Source organism: Neofelis nebulosa, chromosome 9 (genome assembly GCF_028018385.1).
Source record: "Neofelis nebulosa isolate mNeoNeb1 chromosome 9, mNeoNeb1.pri, whole genome shotgun sequence".
Taxonomy (NCBI): domain Eukaryota; kingdom Metazoa; phylum Chordata; class Mammalia; order Carnivora; family Felidae; genus Neofelis; species Neofelis nebulosa.
This window is the reverse complement of record NC_080790.1, coordinates 19,986,285-20,003,732: the sequence shown is the minus strand read 5'-3', so window position 1 is coordinate 20,003,732 and position 17,448 is coordinate 19,986,285. Positions and strand designations below refer to the sequence as shown.

The 17,448-nt window shown below is 40.0% G+C and overlaps 1 protein-coding gene across 4 annotated transcripts in view; it reads left to right on the top strand.

Annotated features, from left to right (window-relative positions):
* Positions 1–14,957: 14,957 nt before the first annotated feature.
* DNAJC27 (DnaJ heat shock protein family (Hsp40) member C27) overlaps positions 14,958–17,448 on the top strand; it is a 34,263-nt gene continuing 31,772 nt past the window's right edge. For 3 of the 4 annotated variants that reach the window (XM_058682704.1, XM_058682707.1, XM_058682706.1), the window contains exon 1: positions 14,958–15,235. In XM_058682704.1, coding sequence (XP_058538687.1) covers positions 15,149–15,235 — 87 coding nt within the window. In that variant the 5' untranslated portion in view covers positions 14,958–15,148. The remainder of the gene's footprint in view (positions 15,236–17,448) is intronic. The other variant, XM_058682705.1, reaches the window with a different exon arrangement.

Below are 17,448 nucleotides of genomic sequence, written 5' to 3'. Positions count from 1 at the left end.
TGCTTCTTTTTTTTTTTTTTCAACGTTTTTTATTTATTTTTGGGACAGAGAGAGACATAGCTTGAACGGGGGAGGGGCAGAGAGAGAGGGAGACACAGAATCGGAAACAGGCTCCAGGCTCTGAGCCATCAGCCCAGAGCCTGACGCGGGGCTCGAACTCACGGACCGTGAGATCGTGACCTGGCTGAAGTCGGACGCTTAACCGACTGCGCCACCCAGGCGCCCCACCAATATCTTGCTTCTTATTATTTTCTCCTGAACAGTTATTTTTTGAATAGTCAATAGATGCACATGGTACCAAATACAAAAATACCAAGGGATATTCACTGAGGTCTCCTGCTCTTACTTCCCAACCCTCAGCCCCTCCCCGCAGGCCCCCACAACTGCCAGTCTCTCTGCATGTTCAGAACCTTGGGTGTGCATATTCTTAAAACAAACAAACAGACCAACAGGAAACCTACATATGGTGGCACTGTTTTGCACCTTTTTCCTTATCTATCTCTTGGAGAGAATTTTATATCACTGACACAAAGCTGCCTCGTTCTTTTTCCTAGCTTCCTGTGGTCATACCATAATAGAACTGAAGCCCCTCCCAATGGACATATGGATTGTTTCTGATCTTTTAGTCTTTGTTTTCATGATCAAAACTGTTAGCCAGATGAAGAGAGGTGAAAATAGCTCTTGAATACCAACAACATCCCCAAGGTTGCAACCAATCCTGTAAGGTTTTATTGGCCTTTATGACATCTCCCACACAGATCAGCTGGTGAGTGTTTAATGACTCTTGGCAGGCTTTCTGTCAGATCTTGGATCCCTGCTCAAGGAGACTGTACGCCTTCTGATGGGGGATAGCAGGCTTACACATGGCCAAGTCTGAATACCCATCTCTAGGTTCCTTTCTCCCTTTTCTCCCCTTTTCCCACATATAGTTTTTATGTTACATGTGATACAATAGCAAAATAAATGACAGAAACAATAGGGGGCATGAGAGTTTGGAGGAAATAAATTTACATGAGCTAGAGAAAAACAAAAAAGAAGATTTTGGAGACAGTATTTGAGCAGGGCCGGGCCAGGGGCTGGTAATAAGGATGGATTTGTGAATTAACGGCAAGAAAAACAAGGACACCTGGCTGGCTCTGTTGGTGGTGCAGGTTGACTTTTGATCTCAAGGTTGTGAGTTCAAGCCCCACACTGGGTGTAGAGATTACTTAAAAATAAAAACTAAAAAGAAAATAAAGGCAAGGAAAACAGAAAGAGCAAAGGCAGAAAGAGAGAGGAGAGGTAATAGCCCAAACTTAGAAGATAGGGAGAAGATCAAACAGACTGGAACGAACGTTTCATGTTGAGGAGCGATGGACTATGAGATAGGTTTCATAATGTGGGGCATAATTATGGACAATCTGAATTCATGGATGGTAAGTTTATACTTAATGTTGGAGCCTCTAAAATATGTCTTGCTATCTGGCAGAACAAGTTTCACAGTTATTGGTCCTTTGCTTTTCCCTATAAAATTTAGAATGATCTTGTCAGGTTCCTTTTGGGATTGTACTAATAACGGCATTGATTTTATAGATTAAGAAGAACTGACATCTTTAGATTTTTAATTTTTTTTTAATTCTTAGGAGATTTCATTTTAATTCTCAGGAGATCTCTACAAATACGTTTCCAAGTCAAAGTCAAAGATAATGAAGCATGAAGGGAAATAAGACAGCATGAGGGGAGGCCGGCAGAAACAGCAGACAATGGAAACAGACCAGCAGGGACTTCAGACATAGAACTTTTAGATAGAGGTCATAATATGCTTACTATAATTATATATATCTATATATAATATGCTTACTATAATTATAATATGCTTACCATATTTAAATGGGTAAAGGAATGGCTGAGAAATATCTGCAGGGGTAAGGGAGCTATAAAAGTTAGCAGAAATTTGGTTTTGTTCATTGTTCAATGGCCAGACCCTGGACCATTGCCTGGCGCCTAACAAGTACTGATTGAACAGTTGTTGAGGACATGACTGAATATCTATACCCTAGGTCTCCTGCCTGGGCTCTTACATATCCAACTGTCTGTTGGTCATCTTTATTAGGATGTTCTTTTGTTTGTTACCCTCAATTCATGCTCAACACATCAAAAATCTACAACATGTTCAAAACAGAGCTCCCCAATGTCTACACTGCTTACCCTTTTTTCTAACAGTATGATCATCATTATCTCAGTACTCCAGCTCTAAAACTTGGGGTCACGCTTTCCCAGTCTGTTGCCCCCATGCCTAGCAATCACTGCGTCTTCTTCTACTTCTCTTCTTCCATCTGTCCCTTGCTGTCCATCCCACTGTCACTAGAGTCTAGGTTTTTTATTACTACAGACCTGGGTAACTACTGGGCTTCTAATTGCCGACCATCCCTACTTCTCTTTATGCTTTCCACCACTCCTAAATTAATATTTCTGAAATGGTAACCTGTGCATGTGAATCCCCTCTCCAAAATGTCTATCAGTTGCACAGAACAAAAGCCAAGCAAGCACCTTGGCCCACACAGAAGTCACACACTCACAGCTTTCTCAGAATACCTATCTCTTTTGGTGTTCCAATTCCTCAACAAATACTAATTGGGTTTCTATTCTGTACCAAGCTTTGTGCTAAGTGTTAGGAAATAAGCAAACAACAGAGACCTAGTTCTTGCCCTCAGCAAACTTCCTGTCTAGAAGGGAAGATAGCCACTTCAGATAACAATTACAGTTCAGGTTGACAAGGGTTATCATAGAGGAAGTTCACAGCTGGTGCAGAAGCCCGTGGCAGAGAAATTGGGGAGGGTAGGTAAAAAACAAGTGTTGGGGGGTGGGGGAAGGAACAAGTGTTGGAGAAGGCTTCCCAGAGTAAAGAACTTTTAATCTCATTTCTTGATATACCTCTATTGCAACTTTCTGTGTATTCGTCATCACTCCTTCTATATATTCTCTTTCCTTCAAGATGCATGTTAATTTTTTCCCCAGGTCTCACACCCATGGATGCCATCTTCTTCTTAGCTCTGATGGCAATACTAAGGTGGTACAGAGGCCATGCTAGCTTGAATTTATGTATGTATGGAATGCATACATACATCAGGTTGAATCACACAAAAATCACTGAATATTTAACCATTTTTAAACCCACAAAAATGGCAATTCCTTATGGTCCAACCATATGACTTGAAAACTTTGCCCAGAGCTATCCCTACACGAATCCATCATATACACTTACAGTTTAGCTCAAAGACACAAACTTGTAAAGCAGCCCCACAAATGCTCTCTTATCCATCCTACAGATTTCCATAAGTGTAAATTTTCATTTACATATTCCACATCTGATCACATGTACGTATATAAAAACACGAAGTGACAAGCTCATTCACAAATGTCCTCACATACCACACACCCGCCACACACACACAAAACCAACAGACGCACGCGGTGTAAATCTACACATGCTCTCTCACACACGTTCATCATAACCAACGCATTGGTATACACATAGACTTCCACAGATACACTTACGCATATCCAGATATATCCACAATCATTTGCCAACTTAACAAAGCCAGATACACATGCACCGTTAGGGGAAAATTTCACCCACCCACTTTTGTCTTTTTACACACTTAGATAATGAAGTGATAGAACTATGTTTAAAATAAGAATTAATAAGCTCTGAGCAAAGACCTCTTTGCAGTAGAGAAGAACTCTACTGTAAGTACACTTTATATGTGTGAATGCACTGACTCTGTAACAACACTCTGTTCCACTTCGGAGCTGAGGTCACCCCATAAGCAAGCTCTAGTAGGGAGGTGTTAGCATGTGCCTCATCCAGAGAAGACTTTTTCTATTTCAAGCCCCTGCCAGGCCAACACTCCTGCTGGGTTAAGTAAAATGGAAACCAGTCATGGAGAGGGTGAGCCGTAGTTAGTTCTGGGGTGGATTCCCAGTAAGTTAAGACAAGCAATCTTTGTCACAGTTGTCATAGACAGATAGTTGCATGAGCAGGAAACTGGCAATAGCTTGAGTGGGATTTGAAAGTATGTTGGGGGTGGGGGGAGGTGCCAAGAGTGTTCTTTTGTCGCATGTGCCTCTTCCCCAGGCTCAAATCCCTTCTTACTTGGTTCCCCACTGCATACTCTGGTTTCCATGGACACCAAGATCTATCACGGCAACACCATGAGAAACTCTGAGCGGAGAAAAACATCAGGTCAGATCTGCTTTTTTAGCTCTTAGGCCCTTCTGAAAATTAGGCGAGAATTGTTCTTGCAAACTTTTTTTATATGGAAGTGTAACATACTAAAGTGCCTAGTGTGTAGCCCAGGGAATTTTCACAATGTGCACACACCTATGTGACTACCACCCAGATCAAGATAGGAAACATGACCAGCATCCACAAACCCTCTTTACACCCCTTTTCATTCACTATGCCCAAAGATAACCAGAATCCTGACTCCTAGTATCACTGATAAGTCTTATCTGTTCTTGAATTTTATATAAATGGATCATCCAGTAATACTTTTTTGTGTTTACCCTCTTGAAAAGGTTTTTTTTTTTTGATGTTTATTTATTTTTGAAAGAGAGAGAGAGAGAGCGCAAGCAGAGGTAGGGGCAGAGGGAGAGGGAGACACAGAATCTGAAGCAGGCTCCAGGCTCTGAGCTGTCAGCACAGCTGACACAAACCGTGAGATCATGACTTGAGCTGAAGTTGGATGCTTCACCGACTAAGCCACCCAAGCGCCCCTGTGCTTAGCTTTTTGAAATCAATATTATATTTACGAGATTCATACCAGTAGTATTGTATAGTAATAGTATAGGTTTCCCAGTAGTATAGTTTGCATAGCAATAGTATAGCATTCCATTATAGGAATATACCACTATTTATGTATCCATTCTGCCATGGCTGGACAAATGAGTTGCTTCCAGGTTTCAACTACTATTTACGGTACTGCTACAAATATTCTTGTACAAGCTGTATATACCTGATAGAGGATATATATCTAGAATATATAAAGAGTTAAAAATCAATAAGAAAAAATAAACAACTCAATAAAACATTGGACAAGATGATTAAACAGACACTTCATATAAAAGGAAATGGCCTGTAAACAGCTGAAAAGGCACCCAACCTCATTAGTCATCAGGCATAGACAAATTACAACTATAATTAGATACTAATACAAACCTATAAGAGGGGCAAGACTTGAACTGATAAAATTGAAGGCCAACGAGAATTTGGAAGAACAGGAACTCTCATTCACTGTTGGTGAGTATAAATTGATAAAGCCTACTTTGAAAAACTGTTTGGTACCATCTACCAAAGCTGAAAATACATCTACCCTGTGACAAAGCAATTCAGTCCCAGAGACATGTGGACATCAGTAATTTGATGGACTTTGCAAAATGTTAAAATTACATCAGGCTGCTGATATGCGTGACCAATCAGTAGCAGATTGGTCATTTAAGATTTCCTTTCCAACACAATCAGCAGAGTTCCTATTTCTTTATGATTATCCACAAGTCTTGTCAACTTCTCTGCTATATCTTGACCTGAACTGCTAACAAGAACTAGGCAAAAAGCAGAGTCCTATGGCATAGCCCTAGAGATTTCTTTCCTTCTTTGCTCCTATTTCTTGTCATTCCCTTCCCTTCTTTCTTTCTTAAACTTGTTATTAGGCAATTGAGTGCCATTAACTGCATCTAGGTATGTAGGTGTAAACATTGGTTTGTGCCAAAGTCTCTCCTTCCTGGGGAGCAGCTGGACCAGTATGGCTAGAGCACCTGGAGATCTGAGGAAGAACATTTTAGGAAGAAGGAAACTAAGTATAAAGGCCAAGGGGGTTCAAATGAACTTGGCATTCCAAGAAGGAAGGAAGATGGCATTTGAGCTCTTTCTTTAATTCACCTGGTATCCCAGGACGTCTCCCCCCAAATTGGCACCTTGCTCTGAGCTCAGATTCCTTCGGGGGATGAATGGCAATTTTCTACCTGTCTATATTACTGAGTATCACCTGCTATATATTTCTTAATTGCTACGTTCCACTTCTTGCCGGCATCCTTGTTTCATTGCCTTGGCACTTTCAAGATGGCTCAATCCCATGGCTGGCAAGTTGGTGCTGGTTGGCATATGGGAACTCAGCTGTGCTTGTGGGTGGGTGTGGAGGGCCTCTGCTCCTCTCTATGCGGGCCTCTCTATGAATTGCTGGGGCTTCTTTACAGTTGATGAATCAATTCGAAATGTGAGCATTCCAAGAAAATTAGAATGTGCATCATCTTGTATTAGTTTTCAAAGCGTCGTAATGTCACTTACACCAGTTCCAGGACTGCCCAGGTTCAAGGGAGAGGGAACATAGACCTCCCACCCCCATCAAGGGGAAGAATGTCAGTCCCATTGTTAAGAATGTCATGTGGGAACCTTGAAGTCATCATGCTAAGTGAAATAAGCCAGTCACAAGAGGACAAACAGCTGTATGATTCCACTCATATGAGACACAGAGACAGAAGTGAAATGGCAGTTGCCATGAGCTAGGGGAAGGAAAGTTGGGGAATTAGAATGAGTACAGAGTTTCAGTTTGAGAAGATGAAAAGGTTCTGGAGATGGATGGTGCTAATGGTTGTACGACAGTGTGAACATACTTAATGCCACCAAACTGTACACATAAAAATGGTGAGAATGGTAAATTCTATGTATGTTTTAATTTTACCAAAGTAAAAAAAAAATCCTATGGGATGGTAGATAGTGTAGGTAGGTAGATATTTGGAAAATGCAAACTGCCACACAGTCCTCGGGATGGAAGTAGAATGAGCGTGTAGAAGTCTTTGTAGTATCCTAATATCCACGTCCTTTGATACGGTCTAGTGCAGGCTCAGAACTCAAATCCTATACACTAATGGGTAAGACAGAAAGGGCCAATCAGAGTTGGTGTGTTCTCAGGTCCTTATATTGCTCAGGAGAAACTCATCCCATGCCAGTCATTTTTCCAAGGTTGTTATTTCCCCCCTCAACCATCTATCTGATTTTTATTACTCTTCAGAAGCTCCAGATAGTTATTTTGCATTTTTCCCAGAGTTTATAGTTATCAGTGGTAGTGTCGGTCTATAAGGACTTGTGTTGCCGTACCAGAGCAGAACTTCTCAAGAAATGGAATCTGGAGATAAAAGTGTTTCATTTTTCATTATTAGTTTTCTATTGCCATATAACAAATTGCCACACATTTAACAGCTTCAAACAACAGGCATTTAACATCTCACAGTTCCAGGCGTGGAATAGCTAGGTTCCGTAGGCCAGAAATCTCACGTCAAGATATCAGAGAGCTATGTTCTCATCTGGGGCTCAGGAGCTCTTTCCCATCTCATGTAGGTTTTGGCTGAATTCAGTTACCTAGGATTGAGGTGCCCATGTTTTTGCTAGCTGTTGGCTAGGGGTCACTCTCAGCTCTGAGAGGCCACTCTTAGGTCCTTGCTGTGTGGCACCTTCCGTCTTCAAAGCCAGCAATGGAGAACCTCCCTCATGTTGAATCCCTCTCACTCTTTTGAATATCTCTTGCCAGAAGAAGCCAGTCCATTTAAGGACTCACTTGATTAGGTCTGGCCCATGGAGGATAATCTCCCTTTCTTAAAAACAACTGATATTGTTGCTGTAGCTGAAGCTGGGAAACGAATACATGGAGCGCCGATTACATTATTCTCTCTACTATTGCAAGTATATGAATTCTGTCACATGAATTATTCCAGAGCATGGAAAATGAGACAAAATTTCCAAATGTTTTTTATGAAGCAAGTATGACATGAATATTTAAACCAGCTAAAGTAGCACAAAATTACTTAATTCATTATTATATTATTTAAGAATATTATTTAATTCCAATTTTAATTAAGAATATTGAATAGACCAATGGAATAGAATAGAAACCCCAGAACTAGACCCACAAAAGTATGGCCAACTCATCTTTGACAAAGCAGGAAAGAATATCCAATGGAAAAAGGACAGTCTCTTTAACAAATGGTGCTGGGAGAACTGGACAGCAACATGCAGAAGAATGAAACTAGACCACTTTCTTACACCATTCACAAAAATAAACTCAAAATGGATAAAGGATCTGGATGTGAGACAGGAAACCATCAAAACACTAGAGGAGAAAGCAGGAAAAGACCTCTCTGACCTCAGATGCAGCAATTTCTTACTTGACACATCCCCAAAGGCAAGGGAATTAACATCAAAAATGAACTATTGGGACCTCATGAAGATAAAAAGCTTCTACACAGCAAAGGAAACAATCAACAAAACTAAAAGGCAACCAACGGAATGGGAAAAGATATTTGCAAATGACATATCGGACAAAAGGCTAGTATCCAAAATCTATAAAGAGCTCACCAAACTCCACACCAGAAAAACAAATAATCCAGTGAAGAAATGGGCAGAAAACATTAATAGACACTACTCTAAAGAAGACATCCAGATGGCCAACAGGCACATGAAAAGATGCTCAACGTTGCTCCTCATCAGGGAAATACAAATCAAAACCACACTCAGATACCACCTCATGCCAGTCAGAGTGGCCAAAATGAACAAATCAGGAGACTGTAGATGCTGGAGAGGATGTGGAGAAACGGGAACCCTCTTGCACTGTTTGTGGGAATGCAAACTGGTGCAGCCGCTCTTGAAAACAGTGTGGAGGTTCCTCAAAAAATTAAAAATAGACCTACCCTGGGACCCAGCAGTAGCACTGCTAGGAATTTACCCAAGAGATACAGGAGTACTGATGCATAGGGGCACTTGTACACCAATGTTTATAGCAGCACTCTCAACAATAGCCAAATTGTGGAAAAAGCCTAAATTTCCATCAACTGATGAATGAATAAAGAAATTGTGGTTTATATACACAATGGAGTACTATGTGGCAATGAAAAAGAATGAAATATGGCCCTTTGTAGCAACATGGATGGAACTGGAGAGTGTGATGCTAAGTGAAACAAGCCATACAGAGAAAGACGGATACCATATGTGTTCACTCTTATGTGGATCCTGAGAAACTTAAGAAAAACCCAAGGGGGAGGGGAAGGAAAAAAAAAAGAGAGAGAGAGGTTAGAGTGGGAGAGAGCCAAAGCATGAGACTCTTAAAAACTGAGAACAAACTGAGGGTTGATGGGAGGGAGGGGAGGGTAGGTGATGGGCATTGAAGAGGGCATCTTTTGGGATGAGCACTGGGTGTTGTATGGAAACCAATTTGACAATAAATTTCATACATTAAAAAAAAAAGAATATTGATGCAAAATTTCTCAAAATGTTACCTTACAGAATTTGGTAATATATAACAAAACTAACTATGCATTTACCTTTGACCCAGTAATTCTGTTTTTTTTTTCAAAAATTTACTCTAAAGGGGCGCCTGGGTGGCTTGGTTGGTTAAGCATCCGACGTCGGCTCAGGTCATGATCTCACGGTCCGTGAGTTTGAGCCCCGCGTCAGGCTCTGTGCTGACAGCTCAGAGCCTGGAGCCTGTTTCAAATTCTGTGTCTCCCTCTCTCTCTCTCTCTCTCTGCCCCTCCCCTATTCGTGCTCTGTCTCTCTCTGTCTCTCAAAAATGAATAAATGTTAAAAAAAATGAAAAAAAAAAAGAAATTTACTCTAAAGACATACCCCCAACAATATGGAAAATACATAAATGTTCATAAATATATTTATTGAAAAAAACATGGCATATCTGCACAATGAAGTATTGTACTGTGTAGCTATAAAAAAGAATGAGCATGATCTTTGTGAACTACTATGGGGTGCTTTCTAGGGTATATTGTTAAGTGAAAAAAAAAAGTTCAAAGAACACACACACTTTTGTGTAAGAAAGGATGAATAAGAATATATTCATGTAACTGCTTACTTTTTATAAAAAGAAACACAAGAAAGAATAAAACAGATTCTAGAGTGATTGGTGGCCCCCAGAAGGTAGGTAGGAAGAGGGAAGAGGATTGGGATGGGGGTGAAAGTAACAATTTTCTGAGTACACCAATTTGTATCATTTTGACTTTTGAAACTACATTAATGTTTTATCTGTTCAAAAAGATTAGTAAAGTCAGCAGTAACAAAGGGGAAAAAACTAAAATACAAACAGAAACAAATGAACTTAACTGCATTTCAAATGAAAACTCTAACCAAACTAAAGAGGGGAAAAAAGGATTAACCCAATTAACTTTTAAACATAATACTTATACTATATGAAACTAAATGAAACACCGTATTTGTCAGTTTAAGACAAAAATGGCTATAAACAAATATGGAATTCTAGTTTGAAATGTTTCTATTTTTTGAAATGGTATGGATTAGCAATTCTGAAACTACTTCCTGTGTACTGTGGGTTGGACAAATATATTGAAGGTAACAAGAGCCAGATTTCTCACCGTCAAAGTAGAGAGTTATAAATATGGAAAGGGGGAAGACTAGAATGAATTGTTATGCTAACATGCATTGGGGATATCAGTGGAACTATGTTTTAACATATGAATTTAAATGCATGTACATATGTGTATATGTATACACATACATATGTGTATACATATACACATATGTACATGTACATACACGTATACATGTATACATATTTTGGCTTAGTCAACTGAAAGGGCCCAGAGCAAGGGCACCCGGATCAATGAACACACCTAGCATCCAGATCTTGGTTTCTAAATACCATTCTCCACTAAAAGGACCTAGGGATCTAGGGCTCATTGCTGTGCCAGGAAGCAAGGAAATACTCAAAACAAAAGGTAGGAACATATCAAAAAGACATAAGAGCCAGCTTTAGCATCAAAATAAATAGTATTAACAGAATATTCATTGAGTAAAATAAGTATATATGAGCGCATCCTGATATAAATTAATAAATAAATGAATGAGAAAGGAAAGCTTTCCCTTAGACTACCAATTAATAAATGTAGGAGAAATGATGGAGTTAAAAAAAATCACCATTTTGCATTCATCATCATAAAAATCTCTTCAGTCATGAATCCTTGTTGACCTCTGAAAATTTGTGAAAGTCCAGTGGAGAAAGCATATCTATATAATTTCAAAGTGCCCCCTTATAGTTACTTATTATAAATGGAAAAAAGTAACTTTATTGTGGATTAACCTAGTTAACACTACACCTTAACTAAAGTTAACATTATTAATAAGTGGAACAAATTGACATCACCAATTTTCTAATATGATAACCTTAAAACTACATAATGTCTTTCCTGTGGTATGTCAGCCAAACCTTACTAAATCTAATCATAAGAGTATACCAGACAAACACAAACTGAAGGATATTGCAAAAATAACTGTCATTTTGGAAGATACAAGCTAAGGAATGATACTAGGTAAGAGAAGAATAAAGATACATCACAACTAAATGATGCTGGATTAGACTCCAGACTGGGGAACAGGGGAACAGAGCTATAATGGATTTCACTGGTACAAATGGTGAAATTTGAATATGAACTGTGGTTTTGATCCCAGTTTCCCAAATGTTCTCGGTTCAAGGCACCCTTAGTATCACAGTAATTTTTTTCATAGTGTTCCTTGGTCAAGAGAAATATCCAGGTTCAAACAACGTATTAAATATTTATGCCCTAACAATTTAGCTGCTATTTGAAAAAATAATACACATAAATTGAAAGTTTTATTTCATCTTAACCACAATTACTAATGGGATTTGTGCACCTGTTGGACACTGTACAACTTCTCAAACCTTAGAATCAGATTGGACAAGAGCACCCTCATTTCCTGTTTCACATTGATTTTTGTGCTGTACTTGCTTTTTTATCACAACCATGGAAAAATCCAGCTTCCTAAATATATGATATATCCAAGGAATATGGTGCCACCTATTGTTGAAATTGTAAACAACCTCGAGCTAGTAGTTTTGCATAGTCTTAGATTTCATTTTGTTTGCCTTGAAAACTTAGAATGTAAATTATCCCACAGATATCCCCTTGAATAACCCTGTGAGGCTGTGTGGCACCCCAGTGCACAGTTTGAGAACCATAGGATTAGATAACAGTGTTACTGTTACACTGTTACATTTTCTGATTTTGATAAATACAGTATGACTACATAAGAGAAAGTCCTTGCTTTCAGGAAATACACATTGAAGTATTTATGGATAAAGAAACATGCCTGCAAATTAATCTCAAATTATTCAGAAAAACATGTGTATATATATGAATATACAGACAGTGGGCACGGTTGATATAGTAAATGTTAACAACTGATGAATCTAGATAAAGGGTATACAAGAGTTTATTTTTTTGCTATTCCTAAAGCTTTTTTGAGTGAAATTACTTCAAAATAAAAGATTTTTAAAAATGCAACACAATACTACATTTTAAGGTGTATATACGTATGCAGTGAAGCAATTTTTAAATGCCTGGAAATTAAAAGCACCAATTCAGACAGTTGCAAGCTTTTATAAAGAGGGAGGATGTATTGGGAAAGAATATAGTATAGTATCAGTGATATTTTGTTAAGCTGTATGGTGGATACATAGGTATTCATTATATTATTCTTTATACATTTTATGCCCAACATATTTCATAATTTACTTTAAATATACACCTTTAAAATATGTGAAATCTTTAATACACAAAAATAAAAAAACATGGGGGTGCCTGGGTGGCTCAGTCGGTTAAGTGTCAGACTCTTGATTTCAGCTCAGGTCTCAATCTCATGGGTTTGTGAGATTGAGCTCCGTGCTCCTTACAGCACAGAGCCTGCTTGGGATTCTCTTTTTCCCTCCCTCTCTTCCCCTTCCGTGCTAACACACTCTGTCTCTCTCTCAAAATAAATAAACTTTACCCAGGGCCAACTGCAGAGCTCATGTTTCTAACCCCCACTTTCCAAGTTCACACTATACATAGCTAATCCCATTTTTCTTTTTGTATTAAAGACTGGAAAAGAGAGCTAACTTTCTTGTTTTTTGATTCCAAACTAATTTAACACACCCAGTAGAAAATATGTTTATTATGTTTTCTAACCTCAGGAACATCAATATGAAAAAAAATGGTAATAAATTTTAATCTTTGGCAAATTTTACTGCCCATATATGCCTAATAGTATCATATCTAATCAGTCTTTTAATAATTGAAAATTTGACATTTTGCAGTTATTCTTTCATAACACCAGTTCTATTACAGGGCCCAAGGTGAACTAGCAAAGAAATAGATGTGTATTGATTTGATTTATTAAATTACGCTGAGAGATCACCTTCTAGATTTGTGAAAAATGAGTATAAATCCAATTATTTTGAACTTTATCAAAATTCTAACCAGGACTTCTACTTCACGGTTGTAAAAAATCCTAGAAGTTTCATTAAATGAAGTTTTCTGGTTGATTATAAATACAACTCAGAGTAAGCTTCTTTCTTAAAAATAATTTGTTTTGGGCCACCTGAGTGGCTCAGCTGGTTAGGCTTAGGCGTGGAACTTTGGCACAGGTCATGATCTCACAGCTCCTGAGTTCACCCCCCAGGATGGGCTCTGTGCTGACAGCTCAGAGCCTGGAGTGTGCTTCAGATTCTGTGTCTCCCTCTCTCACTGCACCTCCCACACTCACATTCTATCTCTCTCTCTCTCTCAAAAATAAACATTAAAACTTTTTTTAATCATTTAAAAATAAAATATTTGAGGGGCACCTGGGTGGCTCAGTTGGTTAAGCGACGGACTTCAGCTCAGGTCATGATCTCACAGTTTGTGGGTGCAAGCCCCGCGTTGGGCTCTGTGCCAACAGCTCAGAGCCTGCTTCAGATTCTGTGTCTCCCTCTCTCTCTGCTCTTCCTCTGCTCATGCTCTGCCTCTCTCTCCTTCAAAAATAAATAAACATTAAAAAAAATTTTTTTTGAATTAAAAGAAATAAAATGTTTGAAAATCTGACTTATGATAGCTAAGAAATTTTGAGGCTTTATTCACTGTCTTCCTACAATGTATTTCTTTTATGATGCTTAAAGCTATCTGAGAACAGAAATAATGTTACTTTTGACCTTGTAATTTACTCAGAAATTGGCAGCCATTCTTTTTCAGGGCACTAAATAATCACTTGTCAAGTTCTATTTATCTTCTGTAACCCAAGATAATGACTTAAAAAATCCTTGTTCCTCTCATACATTTTATGCTGTTTTTTAACCAAGCAGATGCTTTTCTCATCCTCTGGAATGAGACTAGAAAAGTGGTTCTTAGGATTTATTATTATTCTACAGTCATATTATCAGGGAAGGTGTGCACAGATGATGGGGTTAAGTCTGTGAATGGGAGGGAAAGGAAAAATGAAGGAGCATATAGGTACAATCACACAGACTATCCTAGAACTGGAAGAGTGTAAGAAACATCTTGTTTGAGCTTGCTTCCGACAGAGAACTCTGGAATAAAAGAGCAATGACTAAAATAAAACCCAGACTACCAAATGGACAACCTTTTTTTTTTTTTTTACGATAGCAACGGGTTTCAGATTTTGCCTAACGCCCCTCTTCCAAAACCTGAGCCCCAACTTCCCGACTTCTCCCGGCTCCTGACTTGTCTCTCTACGAGCCCGAGCAAGAGAAACATAGTATGGGGTGGGGGACGAATAGTGTAGACGGGCTTATAAGGGACGGAAGAATTCAGAAAATAACACCCCTATGGTCTACTTCGAATTTTTAGCGGGACTGGGCCTGGACCCACCATTCTCAATACTCCAAGCCCGAGGATCTGCCCCAAACTGCCAATACATTTCTACCACTCGGCTGCAAACGTTAACAGATGCCGCTGTTCTGGCGCCCCTGAAAACCAACCGCGCTCTCAGGGTAAACCCAGCCTGACTTCCTGCGGAGGGACTCGGCGCCGCGCATGGGCGCGACTCCTGGGAACAGGTAATCAAAACCTCGCCTCTAGAGCCCGGTGATGACGTCACACCGCCCCTTTCTAGCATCGCGAGACTCTCTTCTCCCACCCCCAGTTCCCAGAGCTCCCAACCGCCCGCGCCCGCTGCTAGGCAGCGGCGGGGATGGCGAGCCGCGGAGCTGGGGCGGTGACGATAGCAGCGGTTCCGCCATTGGACGAGGAGGCCTGAGGGACGGGCCAGCCTGGTGAACAAGGAGATACCGAGGCGGGTGGCCCCGAGAGAGCGAGGGCAATGGAGGCTAACATGCCGAAGCGGAAGGAGCCCAGCAAGTCCCTGCGCATCAAAGTCATCTCCATGGGCAACGCTGAAGTGGGAAAAGTGAGTACCGCGCTGGGAGGGGCGGGACCTCAGCGCGGCGGGACGACCTGCCGATTGGCTGGGAGGGCGGCCACTCAACAGCCCGGGGCCCAGCCTCCTCCCCGCCCCTGAGCAGGCCCAGGTCTCCTCCTAGGGGATGCGCCTGGGTGAGGAAAACTCTCGTGACCTTTTTGACCTTTCGTTTGCCCCCACCTCCACCGACGTCACTCTCCATAAGAAGGTGTCTCATATGGCCGCTAGCCCTTGAATGTATCCCAAAAAGATTAAAGGGGCCTAGGTCCTTATGTAAGATCGTCTGCCTATCTTCGTTCTAGGTGACCTGTCCAGGACTTAAGAGGTCCTTAAGAGAATAAAAGTTTAGTTACCCCAGCAGTGCTTGGGAGCCTGAGGGAACTTACTGGGGTGCATGTGAGGATTGGAGCTTGTAAAATGTTGCTCTGCAGATACGGAGCCCAGAATCTACATTGCAAGAGCGTAGCTGATACTGACATTTTTCACGGGGGAAGTGCAGTGGACGTCAAGGAGCCTGCATTATTTTGTTTTGTGTGTTGGTTTTGTTTTTATTTCTGGTAGTTTCATTATATTCATTCTCTCCAAAGCCGTAGTTCCACTGCCTTTCTTCTGGATGTACTGGATATAAAGCTCTCCTCTAGTGTGTGTGTGGAGGGGGGTGGAAAGAGGATGAGAAAGAGACCTGAGGCTGTCCCCCAAGTGAATTTTAAACTGCCTCCTCTTCACCTAAATTGTTTCCTCTCCCCTTCTGGGTAAGTGGAAGCTGTTGGTTAAGAACTTCCCAAGGTCATCAAATCAATGGCAGAGACCAGTTTAGAACTTGGGTCCTCACAGTCTACTGCAGTTCTCTATCATTGTATGCTGTCAAAATCAACTCCAGTAGGATCTATATCCCAAAAGAGCCATTGATGGAAGTGTTTAGGCCAGTGCCCTACACATAGTTGATGTTCAGTAAATGTTTATTAGTGCCTTTTCTTTCCATTTAGCATTATCCTGTGCTATTTATGTATTTGCATATATGTATGTAAGTATTAACATAGCAGTCACTGTAAAGTCAACATTTGTTGAACATCAACTATGTGCCAGGCATTAAAAATAAAAGAATACAGCCTCTAAAAGGCTTAATAATAATCTGGCTAAGTAAGCATGCATCATTTCTGTAATTTTCCTATGCTAAATGGTCCAACATTAAAAATACCCCAAAATGACAAGTATCACATTTATTTAACATTGCCCTAGATTTATTGGCCAATGTGATGAGACAAGAGAAAGAAATAAAGTATAAAATAACTGGAAAGGAGAAGGCAAAATTATTGTTATTTGCTAATGATATGATTATTTATCTGGAAACCCAAAGAAAATTAACTTGAAAAGCTTTTAGAAAGAATAAGAAAATTCAATAAGGCAAAATTAATATACAGAAATTAATAGCTTTCCTATATCAAATTGCATGTTTTTTAAAATCTTTTTTGGGGCGCCTGGGTGGCTCAGTCAGTTGAGCGTCTGACTTCAGCTCAGGTCATGATCTCTCGGTCTGTGAGTTCGAGCCCCGCATCGGGCTCTGTGCTGACAGCTCAGAGCCTGGGGCCTGCTTCAGATTCTGTCTCCCTCTCTCTCTGCCCCTCCCCCGCTCATGCTCTGTCTCTCTCTCTCTCTCTCTCTGTCAAAAATAAACATTAAAAAATTAAAAAAAAAATCTTTTTTAATGTTTTATTTTTAAGAGAGAGAGAGAGAGAAAGCACAAGCAAGCAAGCAGGCAGAGAGAGAGGGAGACACAGAATCTGAAACAAGCTCCAGGCTCTGAGCTGTCAGCACAGAGCCCGATGCGGGGCTCGAACTCACAGACCGAGAGATCATGATCTGAGCCGAAGTCTGACGCTCAACCGACTGAGCCACCCAGGCGCCCCATCAAATTATATGTTTTAATGTTGAATTGAAAAACTATTTTAATTTACAATAACAGCCAAAATAAAGTGCCTAGGTTTAAACTTAAGAACAAACAGGTAAGACCTATATGAAGAAAAATGTCAAACTCTACAAAGGGACATAAAATTACTCAGGCAAATGGAAAGATGTACTTTTCCCTTAATTAGGATCACTCGACATTTTAGAGATGTCAGTTCTTTAAAATAACCTACAATTCAGTTCTAGTTAAAATAACAATAGGGTTGTTTTTTTTTTCCTTCAAAACATAAGGGTGG